The 18671-nt window shown below is 44.7% G+C and overlaps 3 protein-coding genes and 2 pseudogenes across 3 annotated transcripts; 3 read left to right on the top strand and 2 right to left on the bottom strand.

Moving 5' to 3' along the window:
* Positions 1-965: 965 nt before the first annotated feature.
* On the bottom strand, positions 966-1466 carry LOC136544417 (uncharacterized). The gene has a single exon (XM_066536590.1). It carries the CDS (start codon positions 1464-1466, stop codon positions 966-968), a length of 501 nt encoding a protein of 166 aa, XP_066392687.1.
* A 2461-nt stretch (positions 1467-3927) lies between these two features.
* On the top strand, positions 3928-4728 carry LOC136546883 (NDR1/HIN1-like protein 2). The gene has a single exon (XM_066538842.1). The coding sequence runs from the start codon at positions 3974-3976 to the stop codon at positions 4577-4579; it is 606 nt and encodes a 201-aa protein (XP_066394939.1). The 5' UTR covers positions 3928-3973; the 3' UTR covers positions 4580-4728.
* Positions 4729-4816: 88 nt separating this feature from the next.
* On the bottom strand, positions 4817-10703 carry LOC136546884 (glycerol-3-phosphate acyltransferase 9-like). Its single transcript, XM_066538843.1, has 12 exons — positions 10426-10703; positions 10252-10309; positions 8334-8452; positions 7630-7729; positions 6943-7038; positions 6524-6620; positions 6342-6429; positions 6173-6269; positions 5696-5781; positions 5492-5611; positions 5283-5381; positions 4817-5202 (listed from the first exon to the last, which is right to left on the bottom strand). The coding sequence occupies exons 1-12, from the start codon at positions 10530-10532 to the stop codon at positions 5154-5156; spliced, it is 1116 nt and encodes a 371-aa protein (XP_066394940.1). The 5' UTR covers positions 10533-10703; the 3' UTR covers positions 4817-5153.
* A 160-nt stretch (positions 10704-10863) lies between these two features.
* Positions 10864-16018, top strand: LOC136546885 (pre-rRNA-processing protein ESF1-like; annotated as a pseudogene).
* Positions 16019-17187: 1169 nt separating this feature from the next.
* On the top strand, positions 17188-18637 carry LOC136544418 (ankyrin repeat-containing protein At5g02620-like; annotated as a pseudogene).
* The last annotated feature ends 34 nt before the right edge of the window (positions 18638-18671 follow it).

Consider the following 18671-nt stretch of genomic DNA (forward strand, 5'->3'; position numbering starts at 1 on the left):
TGCTTCTTGTGCTATTTGCAGGACTAGCAACGTAATATGAGTATAAAACATAGCTAAGCATGAACAGATCTAACATGCTTAACAACAGAGGCAGGAGAAACATGATGTGCATGTACCGACCCTGTGCAGAATGGGCCTTTGAGATTTAAGGAGCTATTAAACCAAACCCATATAATCCCTCATCAAAATGAGGATTTTGGAGCCTTCTAAAGCCAGCGTCCCAACAAGCAGGCCAGCTAGGGAGTAGCCCCTTCTGGTGGCTGGTGCAGCATCAGTGTCCACTGTCAGGTTGGGTCTGGCAACAATTGCATATATGTCAGCCGTGAAACATTCGTGGGGTGCTATCCCAAGCACAACCCATGAGCACAGCATGATGGAAAGGGACTAAAGTATGACCAGGACCAGGAGGGAGCTAAACTAAAGAAGCGGCATACAAATTGGAAATGGCTTACTATTGACACCTAATGCGGAGCAAGCTTTGCAGTAGCTTTCTGGATTACTTTGGTAGCCTAGCTTAGCCCTAATAAGCCACACTGGGCTCTTGTAATGGACAGTTGCAATCGAACTGTTCAGAGTCCACTACTACAGTCATGTATGCTCTGTCGATATCGTTTCGGTTAAAAGAGAAGTTCTAGAATTTGTTCTTGAAGAGGGCCATTGCCATTGGGCCAAGGAAACTTCGTGGGACTAGCGAGCGAGAACTGTGTCTGAAATCTGAAATGGAACTCCGAGCTCGTCCAGGCAGAAAGCCTGAAACTGACGCTGTGTATAGGAGATATATACTAGGATCATGACCACAACCTGCTGAGTCGTAACTCTGAATACGAAATCTAAACAAAAGAGGACGCTTTCCTGAAAGTAGCCAGGTGGCTACCTGATGCCGAACCCAAGTGCTTGCTCCCACTCCCACTCCCAGGCGCTATAAATTAGGCAATAAGCTAGCAAGTTTGTTATAGCCGCAGTAATCACTCTTCGGTGGCAGCGGAGCCTTCTCCACGACGGGCTCCGGCATCGCAAGCTGCGTGGTGGTGACAGCGGCCGCCTCCCGCGCCATTGGACGAGTCCGCGCCACTGGGACTGCTGCTTGGGGAGGCCGCCACGCCCAGTCCGCCGCGCGGTCTGGCCGGTGCTCCGGTGGGCGAGCTCGCCCCGCCGCGTCTGCCACGCCGTGGCCTGCACCCCGCGCCGTCGGGCGAGGCCGCTGCGCCGTGCCGCGAGCTGCCGTCGGGCGAGCCCCCCCCCCCCCCCCCCCCCCCGCGCACCACACACCGCGAGATGGGGCCAGCGCCGGCCGGCGAGCCCGCCCCGCCGCCGCGTTCCCCGCCGGACCCACGCCTCGATCTACGACCATGGGGCGAGCTTGGCTGATTGTGGGGCACCTCGAGCTGGGGGACCAGCCCCACGAGTTCCTGGGCACCGGCGGCCACCGCCTCCTTTTCCCCATCCTCATCTCCTCCGGCCTCCATTGTCTCTAGGGTTTCGGTTTGAGAGGTTTCGCGTCTCTTGTTTCTCTTTCAGAATAGAGGACCGACGGGAGAGAGAAACTCGGGGGAGAAGGGAAGACGGACGGACGCACGAGACCGAGGGCATTTTGGTACTTCTAATGAAAAGCTGACATGGTCTTCCCAGTCAACTCACGGAGGGCTGCCTCAAATGGACGGAAGTGCCATATACGGAAGGAATTTTCAAGTTGATGCTAGATAAGGAAGTTCAAAATTTCCAGTGCCAAATACGGAAGAACGATTTGTTCCGTTGCCAAATAAAGAATTCTCTCGTATCTATACGAGGGCATTTTAGTTAGAATGGACGGATTTACCCTTTGGATAGGCCCCACGTGTCAGTGTCAAGACAAAATGCAAAAAAAAATGCGCCGGCCGGAGCGGGGCTGACGGTGTCGGGGCGGAGCCTCGCCGGCCAGAGGGCGCGCTCGTCGATCCCGCATGGCCAGAGGCTAGTCAGGCTGGGGAGGCTCGCCGGTCACGGTGCAGGCGGGAGGCAAGGCCGGCGATGGTGGGGTCGAGGGGCGAGGGCGACCACCGGTGGTTCGGTGAAGAAGAAGAGAAGAAGCATCACGATGGGAGAGAGGAGAAGAAGACGAAAAAACTAGAACGAACCGGTATGTCTTGTAAGCGGTGACAGCGTGGGGGTAATTTTTCCTAGCTTTACCAATTGCGTAGCACCCTTAAGGAAATCTACCATTTCGATGAAAGATCCACAGTTTTTTTATCTAAATTTGGTGGAGCTAGAGTATTTGGCAAACCTTTTGTGGAGCAGAGCTAGATTTGCTGGATCTAGAGTTGGGGGAGCAGTCCCAAACAAACCCTAAATGTCTACACTGGCCTGGTTTTGCTGGCGTGGATAACAAGACCTTGCTAGCCTAGGAGCCAATTTGGTTCTGATGCAACAGCAAAGAAAATCTTTCTACCATAGGAATCGAGATAAGTTGGCTAGTCGTCTAAACAAGCTTCTAATTCTAGTTCCTTGCTCAGCTAGATGACATAGTGCTTGGCAAAAGGACCAAGGATGCCCTTAGTCTCTCAGAAATGCTAATAGGGTAGAGAGTGTGCATGGGTTTATAAAATGTGTGATTGTGCTATGTATATGTGAGCATTTGCATCTTACGGTGTTTAAGGGGGAAAAATACAAGCAAACAGTGCCTATTATAAATTAAACTTTCCAAGATGCTAATTTGGATGTGCATCTGCACCATGTCATGCATAGGTTTTTTGGGCTGTGACAAATTTGTTTTTGCTGTGAATGTTGCATATTATTGGGGTGTGCTTACGAGCCAAAAAATTTAAACCGTTTAAGATCTATAATAACATATTATTGTGTTTTTGCTGTGAACTGTTCGGTTCATGGTTTCTGCAGCTAATAAGCCGGCTGAAGCTGATTTGTATAATATCATATTGCAATGGCCCTATTATGCTATTTGTAGCTGAAAATACTCCCTCCAATTATAAAACATACTGTACCATTTAAAACAAGACTCGGTAAAATCATAAAAGCTATAAACACCAATAATTTATATTTTTTTATTTGAAAAAATCATGAATTTGGAGGATTTTAAGAACACGTCGTTTAATACAATATTAGTGGTCGAAATTATGTATAGTCAGGTTCAGGTATTTATATGAGGAGTTACTTTAGTCTGCTGTCCGTGCAGGGAGTGCACCGGTGTGGACCGAAGCAGGGACAGAAGGGCGGCACAATGGACGCGTGACTGTCGATGGGCCCCAAAACGGAAGGAACTGGCCTGGCTGGGCCCGTGATTTGCGATGGGCCATGTACGGAAGGAACTGGACTGGCTGGGCCCGTGATCTTCGATGGGCCATGTAGTTGTTTCTCAGGAATCCAAGGATAATACTTGCCCGCTGTCAGAGGAGTATAGGACGAGCATTTGTGCCTTTGTGTTTGCCCCAGGGCAAAGTTTGGGCTACTGTTCTTTCCGGTATCTGCAAAAACTTCAAGCAAGGAACCTAAGAGTGGATTACTAAATTACTAAAGAATATCAAAAAAAAAAATCTCAGAATAATACTGCCTTTACACCCAACAGCTTCAGTTACAACCTGTATGTATACACATTCTGAGAATCAATACGTACGGGAGGACAGAGGGGAGAAACTAAAAAGGAGCAAAAAAAGACTCAGAAGGTATCTTCAATCCTTTTTATAAGATCAAGACTTGCAGATAGATCAGGATCACCGATCACCTTCGAGAGAATTTGGACACCTTCTGTTTTCACTTTCTAGGAATCAAAACCCAGATAGGCTCCTCTGTGTCTTTGCGTGTCAGCATCTCGCCTTTGCTCAAGGCACGAATATTACTGCCTTGCATGCGTGCACAACGGACCGGCCCCTGCAGCTGTATATAAGACGTGGATCGCCTGCGACACCATCACGGTGTTGGTGTGCAAGACGACACAAGACAGGCAGCAGCACTAGCAGTGTAGCAGATCAGAGGAGAACGAACAATGCGGCGCTACGGGCAGTCGCTGTACCAGCCGCAGAGCCCGGTGGCGCGGTGCGTCAACTTCCTCTGCGCGGTGCTGCTCACGCTGATCCTCGTCGCCGGCGTCATCCTCTTCGTGCTGTGGCTGAGCCTCCGTCCGCACCGGCCCAAGTTCTACCTCGCCGACTTCTCCATCCCCAACGCCAACCGGCAGTCCGGCCTGGCCAACCTGCCCGTGCACTTCACCGTCAACGAGCACAACCCCAACCAGAAGATCGGCATGTACTACGACGAGATCCTCGCGTCGGTGTTCTACGGCGACCAGCTCGTCGCCACGGGGCCCGTGATGAATCCCTTCTACCAGCAGCCCAAGGGCGACACGCCCGTGCAGGGCACCCTCCTCGCGAGGGGGCCCGTCCCGACGGACCCGTCGTGGGGGCGGTTCGCCGGCGAGATGTCGGCGGGGAGCGTCGAGATGCGGCTGGTGCTCACCTCCAAGGTGCAGTTCCAGGTGAAGGTGTGGGACACCAAGCATCACCACATGAAGGTGGAGTGCGACTTCACGATGCAAGGGGACGGCACGCTCCGTCGGCAGGACAAGAACTCCCGGTGCACGCTCTACTTCTAGCACGTCTCTCTCGGTCTCGATCGGCTTGAATTGGTGTGGACATCGCTGATCCCTTTCAATTAATCTTGGTTTCAAAGGTCATGTTGTATTTAGTGTTTTTTCCTTCGTTTGGCTGACATTTGTGATTGTTCTAGTGCAATTACTTTTAACACGAGCGTATCCATTCAAGAGAATATTTGCAAAATGTTACCTGCTCTTCCAAAATTTTAAGAATCAAGAAGATATATACAGAGGATGTATAATCTACTCATATCGTTAAACCAATAATCACATGAATTTAAACAATGACATCGTCGATTCATAAATACCGACACAGCATCTCAATAGAGCACCGTGTTCCAAGTGTCAATTCCTAACCAATCATAGTATGAATGAACAGCCAAAACACATGCGGGTATTCTTCCTTTCTTAAGAAGTACATACTAATTCTATTAACTTCTAACAAATTTACAACAAAACTGAGCTGGCCACTTGATGTGTCCCGGACTCACTTTTTTTTTTTGGAAGTAACCGAATTACAAGGTAGCTGGCGGTAAACCCCTAACCAAATGCACTTGTATTGTTTGGCGTCTCTTCATTTCTCCTCTAGTCTCCTCAAGACAGATTCGGCGAATATGCGTTGCCTGGAGATTGGAAACCACTTTAGAAACTTTGGAACTACACAACTCAGGAAATGGGGGAAGGAGTGAGGGAGGAAACTCACTTCTCTTCAGTGTGTTTGGGACTAGGGCGGTTGTGTTTCAGATAGCCATCCCATGGAACCTTCTTAAGACCAGCTCTAGCTGCTATCATTTCCCTTACTCTGTTCAAAGCATTTAATCATGCAAGAAATAATAATATTATGATCTCTCCAAAAAGACAAGGCACCTTAAGCTTTTCTTGGAAAATAAAACGAATTTAAAAATATGTTACCTCTCAGCAAACGCAATCGCAGTCTCTCCCTCCCTCAGATATTGAGGCTCCAAGTACCAAACATCACACACAACAGCCCATGATGTCATCAGTCGGACCAAGTGCATTGTAAAAGATTGCCTAAAACATTTCATGCAAGGTAATCATGTTAACCAAAGAAAAGTGTGGATGACATAAATTTGTTTCACCATTTGTATTCCTTACTTCTTACTGTTCCAAAAGGCATCCACAAATATTTTATTGTACTTGATAGCTATTGGACAGACAGCGCACCCAAGCTCAAAGGCACCCTAGAGAACAGAAACAATAAACAAACATTGTCATAGTAAATAACAGCAAGTCAGCGATTATGCAAATAAATGCCATGGTGTGACTAACTTCTAGACTCTGACATCTATTTACTGTCTCACATATGAGCGAGCGACAATCAGAATGTCCCATGTTTGGCTACCAGGAAGGCCGAGATAGCAATTTACAATTTTTTAAAGTTCTGTAGTTACTTGTAAGCTTTTTTTTTCTTGAATACGTGTCATTGCATCAAGGAGAAGGAAATATACGAATACCGGACACCCCACCCCCCCCCCCCCCCCCCCACCACCACCACACACACACCAACCACCACCACACACACCTACAGAAAAAGATACATCAAATGACAGAGTAAATGAAGATAGGGTTCACCTTCTTGAACATGACCGTGTACTGGTTGTTAACACAAGTTCCTTCTGGGAAAATCAAGAGAGGGTTGTTGTCTGGTTGTTGAACATGGTCACGCAACCTGACAATGCAATTCTTTGAACAAAATAAACTACATAATCAAGGGGATTGTCATTTCAAAGACAAAACTTACTTCCGTGCCGTAACTTCACGATCCCGGAGATCATTACGGTTAAACCAGATGCAACCCACACTTTCCAAGATAGTTTTCTGAATAAATCCTGCAAATAATGGGAACAGAGAAATAGAGAAATAATAAATAAATCATTTGAAACTTAAATCAGCAGAGAATTTTCTGAAGAACCAGGGACTCACCAACCCATCCAGGATGCTTCTGCATGATGACAGCAAATGCCGTCATTTGCTCCAGAATAATGAAATCTATCATTGATGTATGGTTTGCAACAAATACCTAATGTATTGGAATAGAATTGCAAAGGGCAGTTATCAGCAATGAACTCAGATTTAAGGAAGCTACAGTGCTTACATGGACCTACATAATGATTCCATTAACACAATTTTATTGGAACTACAAGCAACCTAATTTTGAGTGCAAAAAGTCGACATTTCTTTTACAATAGCGAAAAATCAATATTTGGTAATGCATAAAATGTCCAAGTTCTAACACTCTTATGTTTTACAGCTCAAAAGCATGAACAATTTGCACCTACCTCTAATGTTGTTACATATACACAAATCTAAACACGAGTTACCGGAACAAAGAAAAAGGTAACCTGATGAGGTCGTGTGCTTGGGCGTGGTCCATGGTACTTGATCACTCCAGTCCATGAAGCAACAAAAACACTGCACATCATTTCAACCAACTTCCTCTACATGAAGATTGAAACAAAATAATGTAATTAAGAGACCAAGAATACACAATATAGATGAAGTAAAAAAGAAACAGCAAATAAACAAAAACTTTGGAGGTATGGAAATGTAGACTGCGCTATTAAAAAAAGACCAGAAACTGTTCAATCCTCCTAGTGCTACTCTTTTGCAGTCAAATCTAAGCAAAGCAAAATATCAATTTCATGAGAAATACTGTGAAAACAGGACATTTCCAAAAAGCTTGAAATGGCCATCTTTTAAGCACTTGCTAGGCTTAATAAGATGACTTAGAGGATAACCGTAGCATAGACGGTCATAATTGATTTTCATGATGCAGGTAGTTGCTACTGCCATGGAAGCTTTATTATGAACTGAACAGATAAAATTGAAAAAACTTAATGATAAACTAGGTACATGATGTTAATCCCTATAATTCAATAGTTTAAAATCATCACTCAAGGCCTGAAATAGCAACAGCAGGTTATTACTCCAAGAACATCATCTCAGAAGTAGCCTGAGGAATGATGGATGAACAGTGATAGTGTGATACTATGCAAGCTAACATAGATATACCAGATTAAATAGCTTACCTCAATTTTACTTCTCAACTTGTCTTGACCTTTCAATAAGAAATGGACGGGAAAAAAGGCGGCAAAAAATGCTAACCATCCTATTGCAAGTGTTAAGGACCTGATTAGAAAATTAAAACAATCAGGTGGTGATGATTTAATGTTTGACAAAATAAATAGAGGAAGGTGAAACACTAGAAGAAAATGAATTCCATTGACACGCTTATCGGCAAAATTTTCTAAGTGAATTGTGCTTCGGGAAACTAAGACTTCTACTGAAGCAACTGAAGAAGATGTGGACTGTATGCCATAGAAGATGGCTTATGATGAGATGGTTAGATATATAAAAATATTTTTTTTTTCAAACTGGCCTATGAAAGCAAGTGTAGATCATGACATTTTTACATTGTTATTGTTATCTTATTAAAGGCGGAGGTAACCAAATAGGCCCAATTACATATTTAGTATTGTACAAACTAGTAGGTTCCACACAGGGCCTCCAGCCTCCCTAAATCCTCTTTTGACTCCAAAAGTTTTGCTAGTTATGTTGTGGCTTCAATCACTTCCCAATTTGTGCTGACAATAAACAAACAACTGCAGAACAACACGAGTACTAAAGAAAGAGTGGGTTTAGAATTTAGTGTCTGAGAACTGAGTAATCTAATCAGTTGAATAACAAAAATTACTCAGGGAAAAGAATTAGGAATATCTTAACACTCAAGTACCTCAGTGGGAAGAGTATTCCATATCTAATTACTACACCGAAGCACCATAAGGGGAACAAATATATGTTCCAATTCCATGGTTCTGGAGAATTCGACTTAAAGCAACGCGTGAATGAATCCTGCATATGTGTAAAATACAGTCGATAAAATAACAACACAGTGAAACAAATAAGGAAGAGTCAGAATAACAAATGTTATCCTGTTTATTTCATACAGCAATTTAAATCAAAGAAACAGTGGTACAGAAGAAATAAAAATATGAAGATATGGAAGATTTTATGTAATGATAACATCTTTGCAGACAAACACATAACCCGGATTTTTCCACCTCAAACATAAGGTGTTCTGTGGTTTAACCAGGCTATATACATATACTCCTACAAAGGATCATCCAATTAATATTCGTGTGAAACAGGATATTCATGTTCCATCTATATGAACATAGGAAGATTTCCTGCAGATCTTAGTTGACACTTGACAATGTGGCAAGAACTTTACAGTTTGAATTAACTAATGTAAAACAAAAATACGAACTGTCATTATTTAGAATGACATAGACTGTATGTGGTTCTTCCAACAATATGCTTCAACTAGCTCCACAACAGCCTATAAGAGTACGAATGCTATACCAAAAACTATGTATCCACAATGCACAATGAAAGAAAATAAAATTAAACACTGAACCAAGCACGATTGGTTCCAACAAGAGCAATATGCTGGCAGATGGACAGGGTCACCGCAAGGTTGGTTAGATAATTCATTTAAATTGCAATAAAAACAAAAGGGCAGCTGGTACCTAGATGCTCCACAAAGGCTAGTATCCTGGCAAGATTTACTATACTATTAGCAGATCATCTAAAAAGGAGGCTCGCCCACTCAGATTGAAATCCTTAATACCGAGGTAGTACTTCTTCATATTCACCACTCACCAGAGTGGTGACAATTAACTACAAATTGCAAAAAAATTCAACATTTTAAACACCCAAATGAAAATCTTGCTAAGCAAGGGGATGACTTAATAATTGTCTAATTGATAAAATTTGTGAATTGTGAAGTCTCAAACTTCACAGAAACAATAATAAATCCTCTACAGGAAAGATTCAAAAAATCAGGCCAATTAGATACTTTCAATAAATGATTTTTTGTAAGTTCATCTAAATTAACTACAAGATTAAGTTTTACACAATTATTTCATAGACCAAAGCCAGAAAATTGACCTTGAAGAACTTTTAAATAAAATGGAACATCTAGCAGGTGAATGGAATATATCAAATTCCTACAAAATTCCAGATAATAAAGTCATGAATAACAGATTCAATGAAGTTCCTTTGATGAACGGTGGGCTATAGCTGAGCGTTTGGTCGACGAGCAAGCTAGGAAGGGCATTGAACTATGTTGTCATCTTATGTACTTGGACAATTTGGGAACACCATGACTGGTGCACGCTTGATGGTTCTGCTCCTAGCATAGCTAGAGCTCTGACGCTTGCTGTTGAGGAGCTCCAACTCTAGGGTTTGGCAGGGGCTCGAGGAATCACATACCTTCTTGCACTTGCTCCACGAGGATGATGGGTAGCTGTTGTTGCCTTGTCGGATCAGGATCATTTGTTAATGTGTTAGTTATTAAAGCGAGATTTCCCTTTTGTTGTGGGAGTGTGTGTTTTTTTTTTGGGAGAAACAGTTCTTACACCTTCAACTTATATATGTTCCACAGAAAAAAATGGGATAATAACAGAATAAATGAAACAGTTAGACAACAGCAGCTAAAGCCGAGACTCATCTCCACAAATTGCCGCTATGCAGAGATAACTTGCTAAACCTGACAGATCATAAGCCAATCCTCTGCCACGAACCCACGACAGCACCTTCTAACCCAAAATACATTACACAGAAGATTAAAACTCCGGGGAGACACTCACATCGACGATGGCACCCGCCGCCTCGGTTAGCACCGGCGAGATGTCCAGCAGATCGCGCCTGCACAGCAGAAGAAAAGCGCAGAAAGCCTCATAAGTCTCGGTAGTACAGCCGAAGCACCAGGGTTAAGGAACGGAAAAGTAAGGATTGATTGAGAGAGGCCCTAGGGCGATTACAGATGGAGATTCCGGGGCGCCTCCTGCGGGAGCGAGTCGGGCGGGAGGTAGTCCTCCAGGTTCGGGCGGTCCAGCTCCATGTCCGCCGCCACAGACGAGCTCGCCATCGCCTCCGACCGCCAGTCGCACGACCGCCGCCGGTGAGACGGCGATGACGCCGAGGAAAGCTACGCGATGGGGAGAGGCGAGCACGTGGATGGGCGTAATGAGGCGTGTACGGTATCCTCTTCCTCTTCTTCTCCAGCGAATTGGTGCGGTGCGGACCGCGGACGTGTCTGTCGAATGGAATCGCACCATCACATTCACCAACGAGTGGATGCGGCTCATAAATTACCGGGCCCCACCTGGCAGAAGGTCCATGGGCTGGCTCGGTTGGCTCACAGGCCAATCTTTGCGGCCCGGCCTGGCCCAAAAGGATCGCTTAAGGTGAGGGCGCTCTCCCTTCTTGGGTTGTGCCAGCCCTCGAGGTGAGCATCCCTCCCCTCCGTCGCCGCCGCGCCCTCGCCTTCGTAGCAGCCAGCCGCCATGGCGCCGCCGGCCAGCACCGACGAGCCCGCGCGCTACAAGAAGGCCAAGAAATCCAAGCTCGACAACGAAGAGAAGAAGCAAAACAAGACGGACAAGGCGCGCGCCTCCACAGAGGGCGCCCCGGTCCCCGACGCCGCCGAGCGCAAGAAGCGCAAGCACAAGGACGGGCGCGAGGAGAAGCGGGACGGCAAGAAGTCCAAGAAGGACCGGAAGCCCGAGGGAAACGGAGCGGAAGCCGAGGCAGCCGAGGGGAGGGACGAGAAGGTGAGGCGGGCGATGGAGGACGAGCGGTTCGCGGCGGCGCGGACGGACCCGCGGTTCCGGCCGATGCGGAGGAAGGAGGCCAAGGTGGCGCTGGACTTGAGGTTCAGCAGCATGATGACGGACCCGAGGTTCGCCTCGTCGGCCGCGCCCGTGGACAAGCGCGGGAGGCGCCGCAAGAAGCGCGAGAACCCCATGCTGGAGTACTATCTCAACCAGGAGGACTTGGAGGAGGAAGGGAAAGGGAAAGTGAAGGGGAAGAAGGAAAAACCGGAGCTTGTTGAAGAAGAGGAGGAAGATGAAGAGGAAGTAGAGGAGCAGGAGGAAGAGGAGAGCTCTAGCAGCGATGACGACGAAGATGAAGACTTGGACGACGACGACGAGGTGACGCTTTGCTTTCAGTCCTTTTGATGATTTAGCTTACATTCAGCTTGTTTTGCTCTGGCCGAGGTCAGGAATTACTACCTGTATATAAGTTTTGCAGCTTTCTTCCATTTTCTGTCGTCCTATAATATTAGTGCAGTGTCTATGCTCTTTAGCTCTTGCGCCAGCTAAATTGCACTTATCTTAAACCATTACGGTCATACTGGCTTCATGCCCTTGCTTTCAAGTGTTGATAATATACTTTAGATTCTTGGGAGAACAATGAGCATTCGAGCACCTTCCTGTTTACATTAGCCTAGTTGGTTATTTTTAATTATTAGTTTCTTAATTTTATCTCATGTGGGTTAAGGTGCTAGTTTTAATCCCACGGTGCTCTTTCTAATTAGTTATTGCAGCGCAAGTTATTGTATTCTAGTCTCTAGAGTCTATTTTCCATGCAGACCTCAGGACTCCATTCTGGACTGGAAGATATTATAGATATGTGTATTTATGTAGTGCATTTCAACATAGCACACTTGAGTATGGACATCTCAGTAACATTGCTTAGTTAGTTCACTCCCTGTTTTGAGTGAAGTAGTGTGCTTATGTCTGTAATTGTCCAAGTGATTGTCTCAGCACCATTGATATATGCTTGTGATTATAGACAATTACACAACCCTACAAGTGCTCAAGCCTGCATCCAGGAAAACTTTGGGAGTGCTTCTATGCTTCTCTCTTTGCCAAGTGTTGTTCTCTTCTGCCTTGACAACCTTCATAACGCACCTCATTTCTGTAAAAATGTGAAAATCCACTTGTACAATGGTGCACATGTGGAGCCAGAAAATCAAATTTTCCTTTGTTAGGGGGACCAATAGTAGTAATATTTCCAGAATTTTGTTGAATTCAATATTTTTATTGCAAATTCAGCTTTCTGTGTTTCTATGCTCTATCCTGTTGCATATTTTATTATTTTGTTTTTACCAGCCTTGTTATTTCCATTGCTTAATGGATATTTTTTAAAGTTCTATATAGATTCTTTGCCTGAAAGAAAACAATATGCTATGCTACAACATGCCATTTTCTTTATGGCTAATTCTTGGTTTTTATTTTTATTTTTCTACAGTGCTCTGTTGGCAGTGACATTGCTCATTACTTAATGGGAAGGCATGATGATACACCTATGATTGACAAGGAAACTCACAGGCTTGCTGTTGTTAATATGGACTGGGATCATATTAAGGTGCGTGCTAGTGCAATAATTATTTTATCCTGAGATGTGAACTGATGTGCCTAAACAAATATCAGCTATGCTAAAAGGCTATCTTATTTTACATGCATTTAAGAATTAACTGGCTCTATCAACAACTTTACTTGAAATATAACTGTGAATCTAACATGTATCTTGACTCCAAATGATAAAGTCATGTGTCTTCCTGCAAGAAAAAAAAAGGAATATTAAGGACTAAAAGTAAAGTAAATGTTGATGGTGAATCACTGAGTTCCTTGACCTATTTATGCATTAGCTGATCAGCTATTGGTCGTGTATACATGATAGCCAAAGCATAATGGACCTAGATCAGTGCAAGCACCTTAACTTCAGATGTCCTAGTCCTAGATGCTAGTGCAGACAACGAACACAACTTCCTTCATAAAATTTGAAGGTTGGGCCACTATTTTGGGTGGTTCTATGTAATTAAGATCGTACATAGGATCAGGATGGAGATAATCAAACAGGATTTTACCTACTGGCTGCACAGAATTGCTAATTGAGATACTGAACCGTAACTATCTAAGATTGATAGAATGATACCAAATCCAGATCTAATTTATTGAAAATCGTCTGTTGCTAAAACTGAAGGCCTGAACAGCCCCTTACCATTTATGTGTTTTTTAAAGTTCTTCCTAGCAAATTTTAATGGGTAAATTTGAATGCAATGAACTGATGATGTAATGACTATTATTGCTTTTTCATCCCTATTTCAACAGGCAGTTGACCTGTATATGGTGATGACTTCTTGCCTCCCAAAGGGTGGCCGAGTTTTGTCGGTCTCAATCTATCCATCAGAATTTGGACTGAAGTGCATGGAAATTGAGTCCACACAGGGCCCAGCTGCTCTGGTCAATGCCAATGTTGATAAAAAAGACAGTGATGAAGATGAGGATGACAAGGATGATGATGAAGAGAACACTGACGATGATGTTGATGATGATGATGATGATGAAGAGGAAGTTGACTCCGACAAAGAGGACAACAAGCTGCGTGCTTATGAGCTAAACAGACTCAGGTTAATATTGAATTGGAGTGACATTCATTTGATGATAGATTTTTTTTTGTTATTTGTTTTTCCTGTGCCATGAGTTGTAAATGACATAAAATTGGCATCTCCAAACTGATAGCTACAAAAGCATGTAGTAGATTAGTTATGGTGGAGTCTCCTTGACATATTTAGCATTGCTTTCATATTATTTTTGTCAATTGTTTTTTTTCGATTTGTTCCATATTAAAGTGTTAGTATACAGGGGTTACAGTTTTTCTGCTCTCATGCTTCAATTGATCCTGCTGCAGGTATTACTATGCAGTTGTGGTGTGTGATTCCAGCGCAACAGCAAATCACCTGTACATGACTCTTGATGGGACCGAGTTCTTGAAAACAGCAAATGTGTTTGATTTGCAGTTCATTCCTGACTCTAGGGAGTTCAAACACCCTGCTCGAGACGTCGCTACAGAGGTACCTTCCTTTGTTGAGTGTATCCAGAACCAATTTCTTCATAGTAGTATTAGTTGAGCAGTGACGAAATATTGGAATAGCATAGTGACAAGTGCCTTTGACTGATACTTATTTCCCTTTTCCATTGCTTTTCTTACTTTGTGGTTTCTATGAATGTACAAGGTCCTAGTCATGCTAAATGAAGCTTCCGTTTTGTAAATAACTTGAATGATTTCAGGCACCTCTGAATTACAAGGAACCTGATTTCGAGACTCGTGCTTTGCAACATAGCAGAGTTAAGCTCACCTGGGATGATGATGAACCTGAACGTAAGAAAGTCTTGAGGCAAAAGTTCACTGATGATCAGGTTAGGTCTTGTTTTTTTTTATGTTCCTATTTATCCTTGTAATTATTTATTTCTTGTACTCTTATATACAACTTTTGTTACTTCTATTTTTCTGATGCAGCTAGATGAGCTGGGCATGTATTTAGCAAGTGATGGCAGTGCGTCAGATGATGAAGGTGTAGACAATTCTGAGGACAAATCTCTACCAAATGGGGGATCCAAACGGAAGCTAACAAAAGAGGAGAGGTTGGCTCTTCTGCTGCAAAGTGACAAATCTGATGAGGAGCAAAGTGATGGCCAGGATATGGAGATTACATTCAACACAGAGCTTGAGGATCTTAGTAAACGTATCCTAGAGAGAAAGAACAATGAGGAGAAGACCGTCTGGGAGAAGCACCAAGAGAAAATGAAAGAGAAAAGGAAGGCTAGGAAGAGGGGATTAAAGGATGAAGACGATGATGACGACTACAGCAGTGAAGATGAGCATGAGAATGATGATGATTTCTTTGCAGATGAACAGTCTGATGAAGAACCTAAGCCAAGCAAAAGCAAGAAACACAAGGCAAAGGCAAAGGACAAAGCAAAGAGGAAAGGAAAGGATGAAACCACAGAGGAGCATTTGGAACAAGAAGCAACCAAAGAAGAGTTGGAGCTCTTGGTTGCTGGTGATCAGGACACTGCCAATGGTGCAAAGGGTTATAACCTGAAGCGTAAAAAGGGTAAAAAGGGCAAGAAGAGCAAAGAGGAATCTGCTGAGGACAAACTTCCTGATATTGATCTTAGCAAGGATGAGAGGTTCTCACCGATGTTTACGTCTCACTTGTTCGCATTGGATCCTACTGATCCCCAGTACAAGAGGTACGTGCTGTATACAACGGTGAGAAACTTCCTTAATATTTCTGATTTGGTGTTCACTCGTGCTGGAATGTTATTTTATAGGAGTGCGGCCTTCATGCGAAAGCAAGCTGGGAAGCCAGGGCCACATGGAGGCAAATCAGGCAGGGAACCTCCTTTGGAGGGTTCGTCTCTGGGAGGTACACTTCCACCTGACGATGCTGCTACTAACAATGATGATCAGAAACCTGATGGTTTAGCCACAGAGAAGCTGCAAATTTGTCTGCTGTCAAGTCTCTCAAGAGGAACCTTGGTGCGTTCAAAAACTCCAATACAGCTGTTGCTGACCGATGAAAATAGCACCATTTTGTTCCGGCTATTACACTTAATTAGTGAGACACCTTTGGGGGAAAATGATTTCAGTTATATAGGCTTCGAAATAGTTTCATGGTTATGTATGCTTATCTCTGTAATTCTGTACACATGCGTCCAATCTTTGGATTTTCAGTTTTGACACTATTCAGAATCCAGTTGGACGATTCTGTTCATTTTAGTCACAGTGCAGGTGAATATCTGGCATGATTGTAAATGTAACGGCTCTATGAGACCCTTTGGAATCCCTATGGAATTCTAGCAAGAGGTTGAGACTTGTAGAAAGTTCTGTCAAAGCCGGTTTAGGGCCTGTTTGGTTGAGATTCATCAGCTCTAGATTCACCAAAACCAGATCCAGATCCACGTTGAATCGTGAAGGAGAGAACCCCTGACAGATATCCTGTGACCAAAGCAAGATAAAGTTTTGTCAAGTCAATTTCCTGCATTGGTTTGCTTTGGTCACTGGAGATGGCCTTTAGGCTGTGCCCAACGTTGGATGGTAGTCTTGTCAGGAGATAAATGACAGCTCTAGGCTCTAGCCTGCTTTGGGCCTGTTTAGATGGCGAAAATTTTTGCAAAATGCTACTGTAGCATTTTCGTTGTTCTTTGACAATTAGTGTCCAATTATAGTCTAATTAGGCTTAAAAGATTTGTCTCGTGAATTTCGTCTAAACTGTGTAATTAGTTTTATTTTTTATTTATATTTAATGCTTCATGCATGCGTCTAAAGATTCAATGTGACGGGGAATTTTGCAAAAAAATTTGCAACTAAACTGGACCTTTGCTAAAATGGTGGTTTCAATCGCTCCTGCCCTAATGCAAGTTTTGTTTCCTCTACACGAACTCATTGAAATAAGGTATATTGGTTTTTAAAGAACAAAACAGTGGTACGCAAATGAACTAATGGATTGCTTGTAACTATCCATTGGATACTCACCTACATTGGACTGCGTAGGATGCCGACTTTATTGTTAGCAAACCGATAATGTAATAGGGATATGGCTATGTGAAACTACAAATATTCCGTTTCGCTGAAATTTGGCTAGAAAAAAATATATTATTCGTTCGCCGAAAAGTGCTGCGCGATTTGCAATTTTACCACTTTCAACGTCGCCGGTGTGATGAATTCTACTTGAGTCAATGACGCGCGCGGATTCCTCTATGAAATGTGGGTCCAGTGGCAAAAGAGCGGTGGGTGCTGCTCAGATTGGTAAAATTGCAATGTTGTTTTCTAAAACGGCGATCAAAATGTTAGTTTTCCGAAACCCTAAAAAAGGGAAAACCCTTGCAAGCGCTAGTAAAGTTTTGACGCTTGAGCACAAAGGGACACAGCTAGTCAGCTACAAGAAGAAACAAACACTACTGAACACTGTACTGTACGTAGTACAGTAATAACAAACAACTTTGCAGTTGCCGCCAAGAGCTCAGCTCCTAGCGAATCATGTCGGGAGTTTGGGCCCGAGCACATGCCGCTGGGCACGGAGCTGTTGCGAGTGCTCACCATCGGCGACGTTTCCCGATTGAAGGAGGTTCTGAGCGGCGAAGGCCGCACGCAAAGGGCGGACGGCCACGTCGCGATTAAAGTCAACGGCACGTCATCACCGGGCGCAGTGTCGTCGCCGGGCGCGGGAACGGGAACGGGAAGCCTCCTCGGCGTGACGAGCAACGGGAACACCGCGCTGCACCTTGTCGCCAGCCGCGGGCACGCCGAGCTCGCCGCGTTCGTCTGCGAGAGCGCGCCCTCGCTCGTCGCCGCGCGCAACAGGGGCCTCGACACGACGCTGCTCTGCGCGGCGAAGGCCGGGAGCAGGGGCGTGGCGGCCTGCCTCCTGTCCAGGATGCGGTCCGCCGCCGGTGGAGCGGACGAGGCGGCGGCGCCGCGGGCGAGGAACCGACTGGGCGCCACTGCCCTGCACGAAGCCGAGTCTCTGCCCGCCAGGTACAGGGGCGAGACACCATCGTCTGTACCTGGCGGCAGAGACTCGGTCGGAGCAGATGGTCCGGCTGCTGCTTCGTCCGGCGGCTGACGGAACGCCGTCGCCGGCCTCATTTGCTGGTCGCCATGGACGGACTGCTTTGCACGCTGCGGCAACTTTTAGCAAAGGTACGACTGAAAACTGGGTACAGATAGAATTCGAAGTTCCAGTTTAACTGACTGTTTACTTCTACAAATTTTGGACTCAGTATTTGGCTATTTGGTATTTGCATTTTCTTTTTTCTTTTGTTTATTTCAAACAAGTTCGTCTCCAACATTATGGAAATTGCAATTTCTGATCCGTCAATTGGTGACAAATTGCCAATCCTCAACCAGATATGGCTCAAGAAATACTGAACTGGGAGCCGGTTGGTCCAACTCTGCTTACCAGACCTGATTCGTCAGGGAGAACCCCTCTTCATTTCGCAATACTGCATGAACATCTGGATGTTGTTGAGCTGTTCCTCGAAGTCCATACATCCATAGACCAAGCTCGCATTTCCGACAGCCATGGCTCATTTCCGGTGCACGCTGCTGCCATCGCGGGGAGCACACGGATCCTTGATGAGCTCGTGAAGAAATGCCCCGACTACTACGAATTGGTCGATGACAAGGAAGAAATTTTCTCCATTGTGCAGTTGAGCATAATCAGGATAGGGTGGTCCAGCACATCTGCCAGAATGACACCTTTGCTATGCTGTTGAAGAAGGGAACACGCCACTCCATTTGGCTGTAAAATACGGGTTTCCGCGGATCGTCAGTACGCTGTTGCGAAATATGAGTGTGGAAATAGGCATCGCCAACAAGGATGGCCTAAGGGGTTGATGGGTCGCCCAAACCAGGGCGTCTGAAGGGACAT

The sequence above is a fragment of the Miscanthus floridulus genome, chromosome 3 (genome assembly GCF_019320115.1).
Source record: "Miscanthus floridulus cultivar M001 chromosome 3, ASM1932011v1, whole genome shotgun sequence".
Classification (NCBI taxonomy): domain Eukaryota; kingdom Viridiplantae; phylum Streptophyta; class Magnoliopsida; order Poales; family Poaceae; genus Miscanthus; species Miscanthus floridulus.

Coding starts and splice junctions, on each gene's coding strand:
- LOC136544417 (XM_066536590.1), bottom strand. CDS start 1,466: ATGGAGGCCGGAGGAGATGAGGATGGGGAAAAGGAGGCGGTGGCCGCC.
- LOC136546883 (XM_066538842.1), top strand. CDS start 3,974: ATGCGGCGCTACGGGCAGTCGCTGTACCAGCCGCAGAGCCCGGTGGCG.
- LOC136546884 (XM_066538843.1), bottom strand. CDS start 10,532: ATGGCGAGCTCGTCTGTGGCGGCGGACATGGAGCTGGACCGCCCGAAC. Junction 10,310..10,425: donor GCGCCCCGGAATCTCCATCT/GTAATCGCCCTA, acceptor TCTGCTGTGCAG/GCGCGATCTGCTGGACATCT. Junction 6,430..6,523: donor GAAGCATCCTGGATGGGTTG/GTGAGTCCCTGG, acceptor CATTATTTGCAG/GATTTATTCAGAAAACTATC.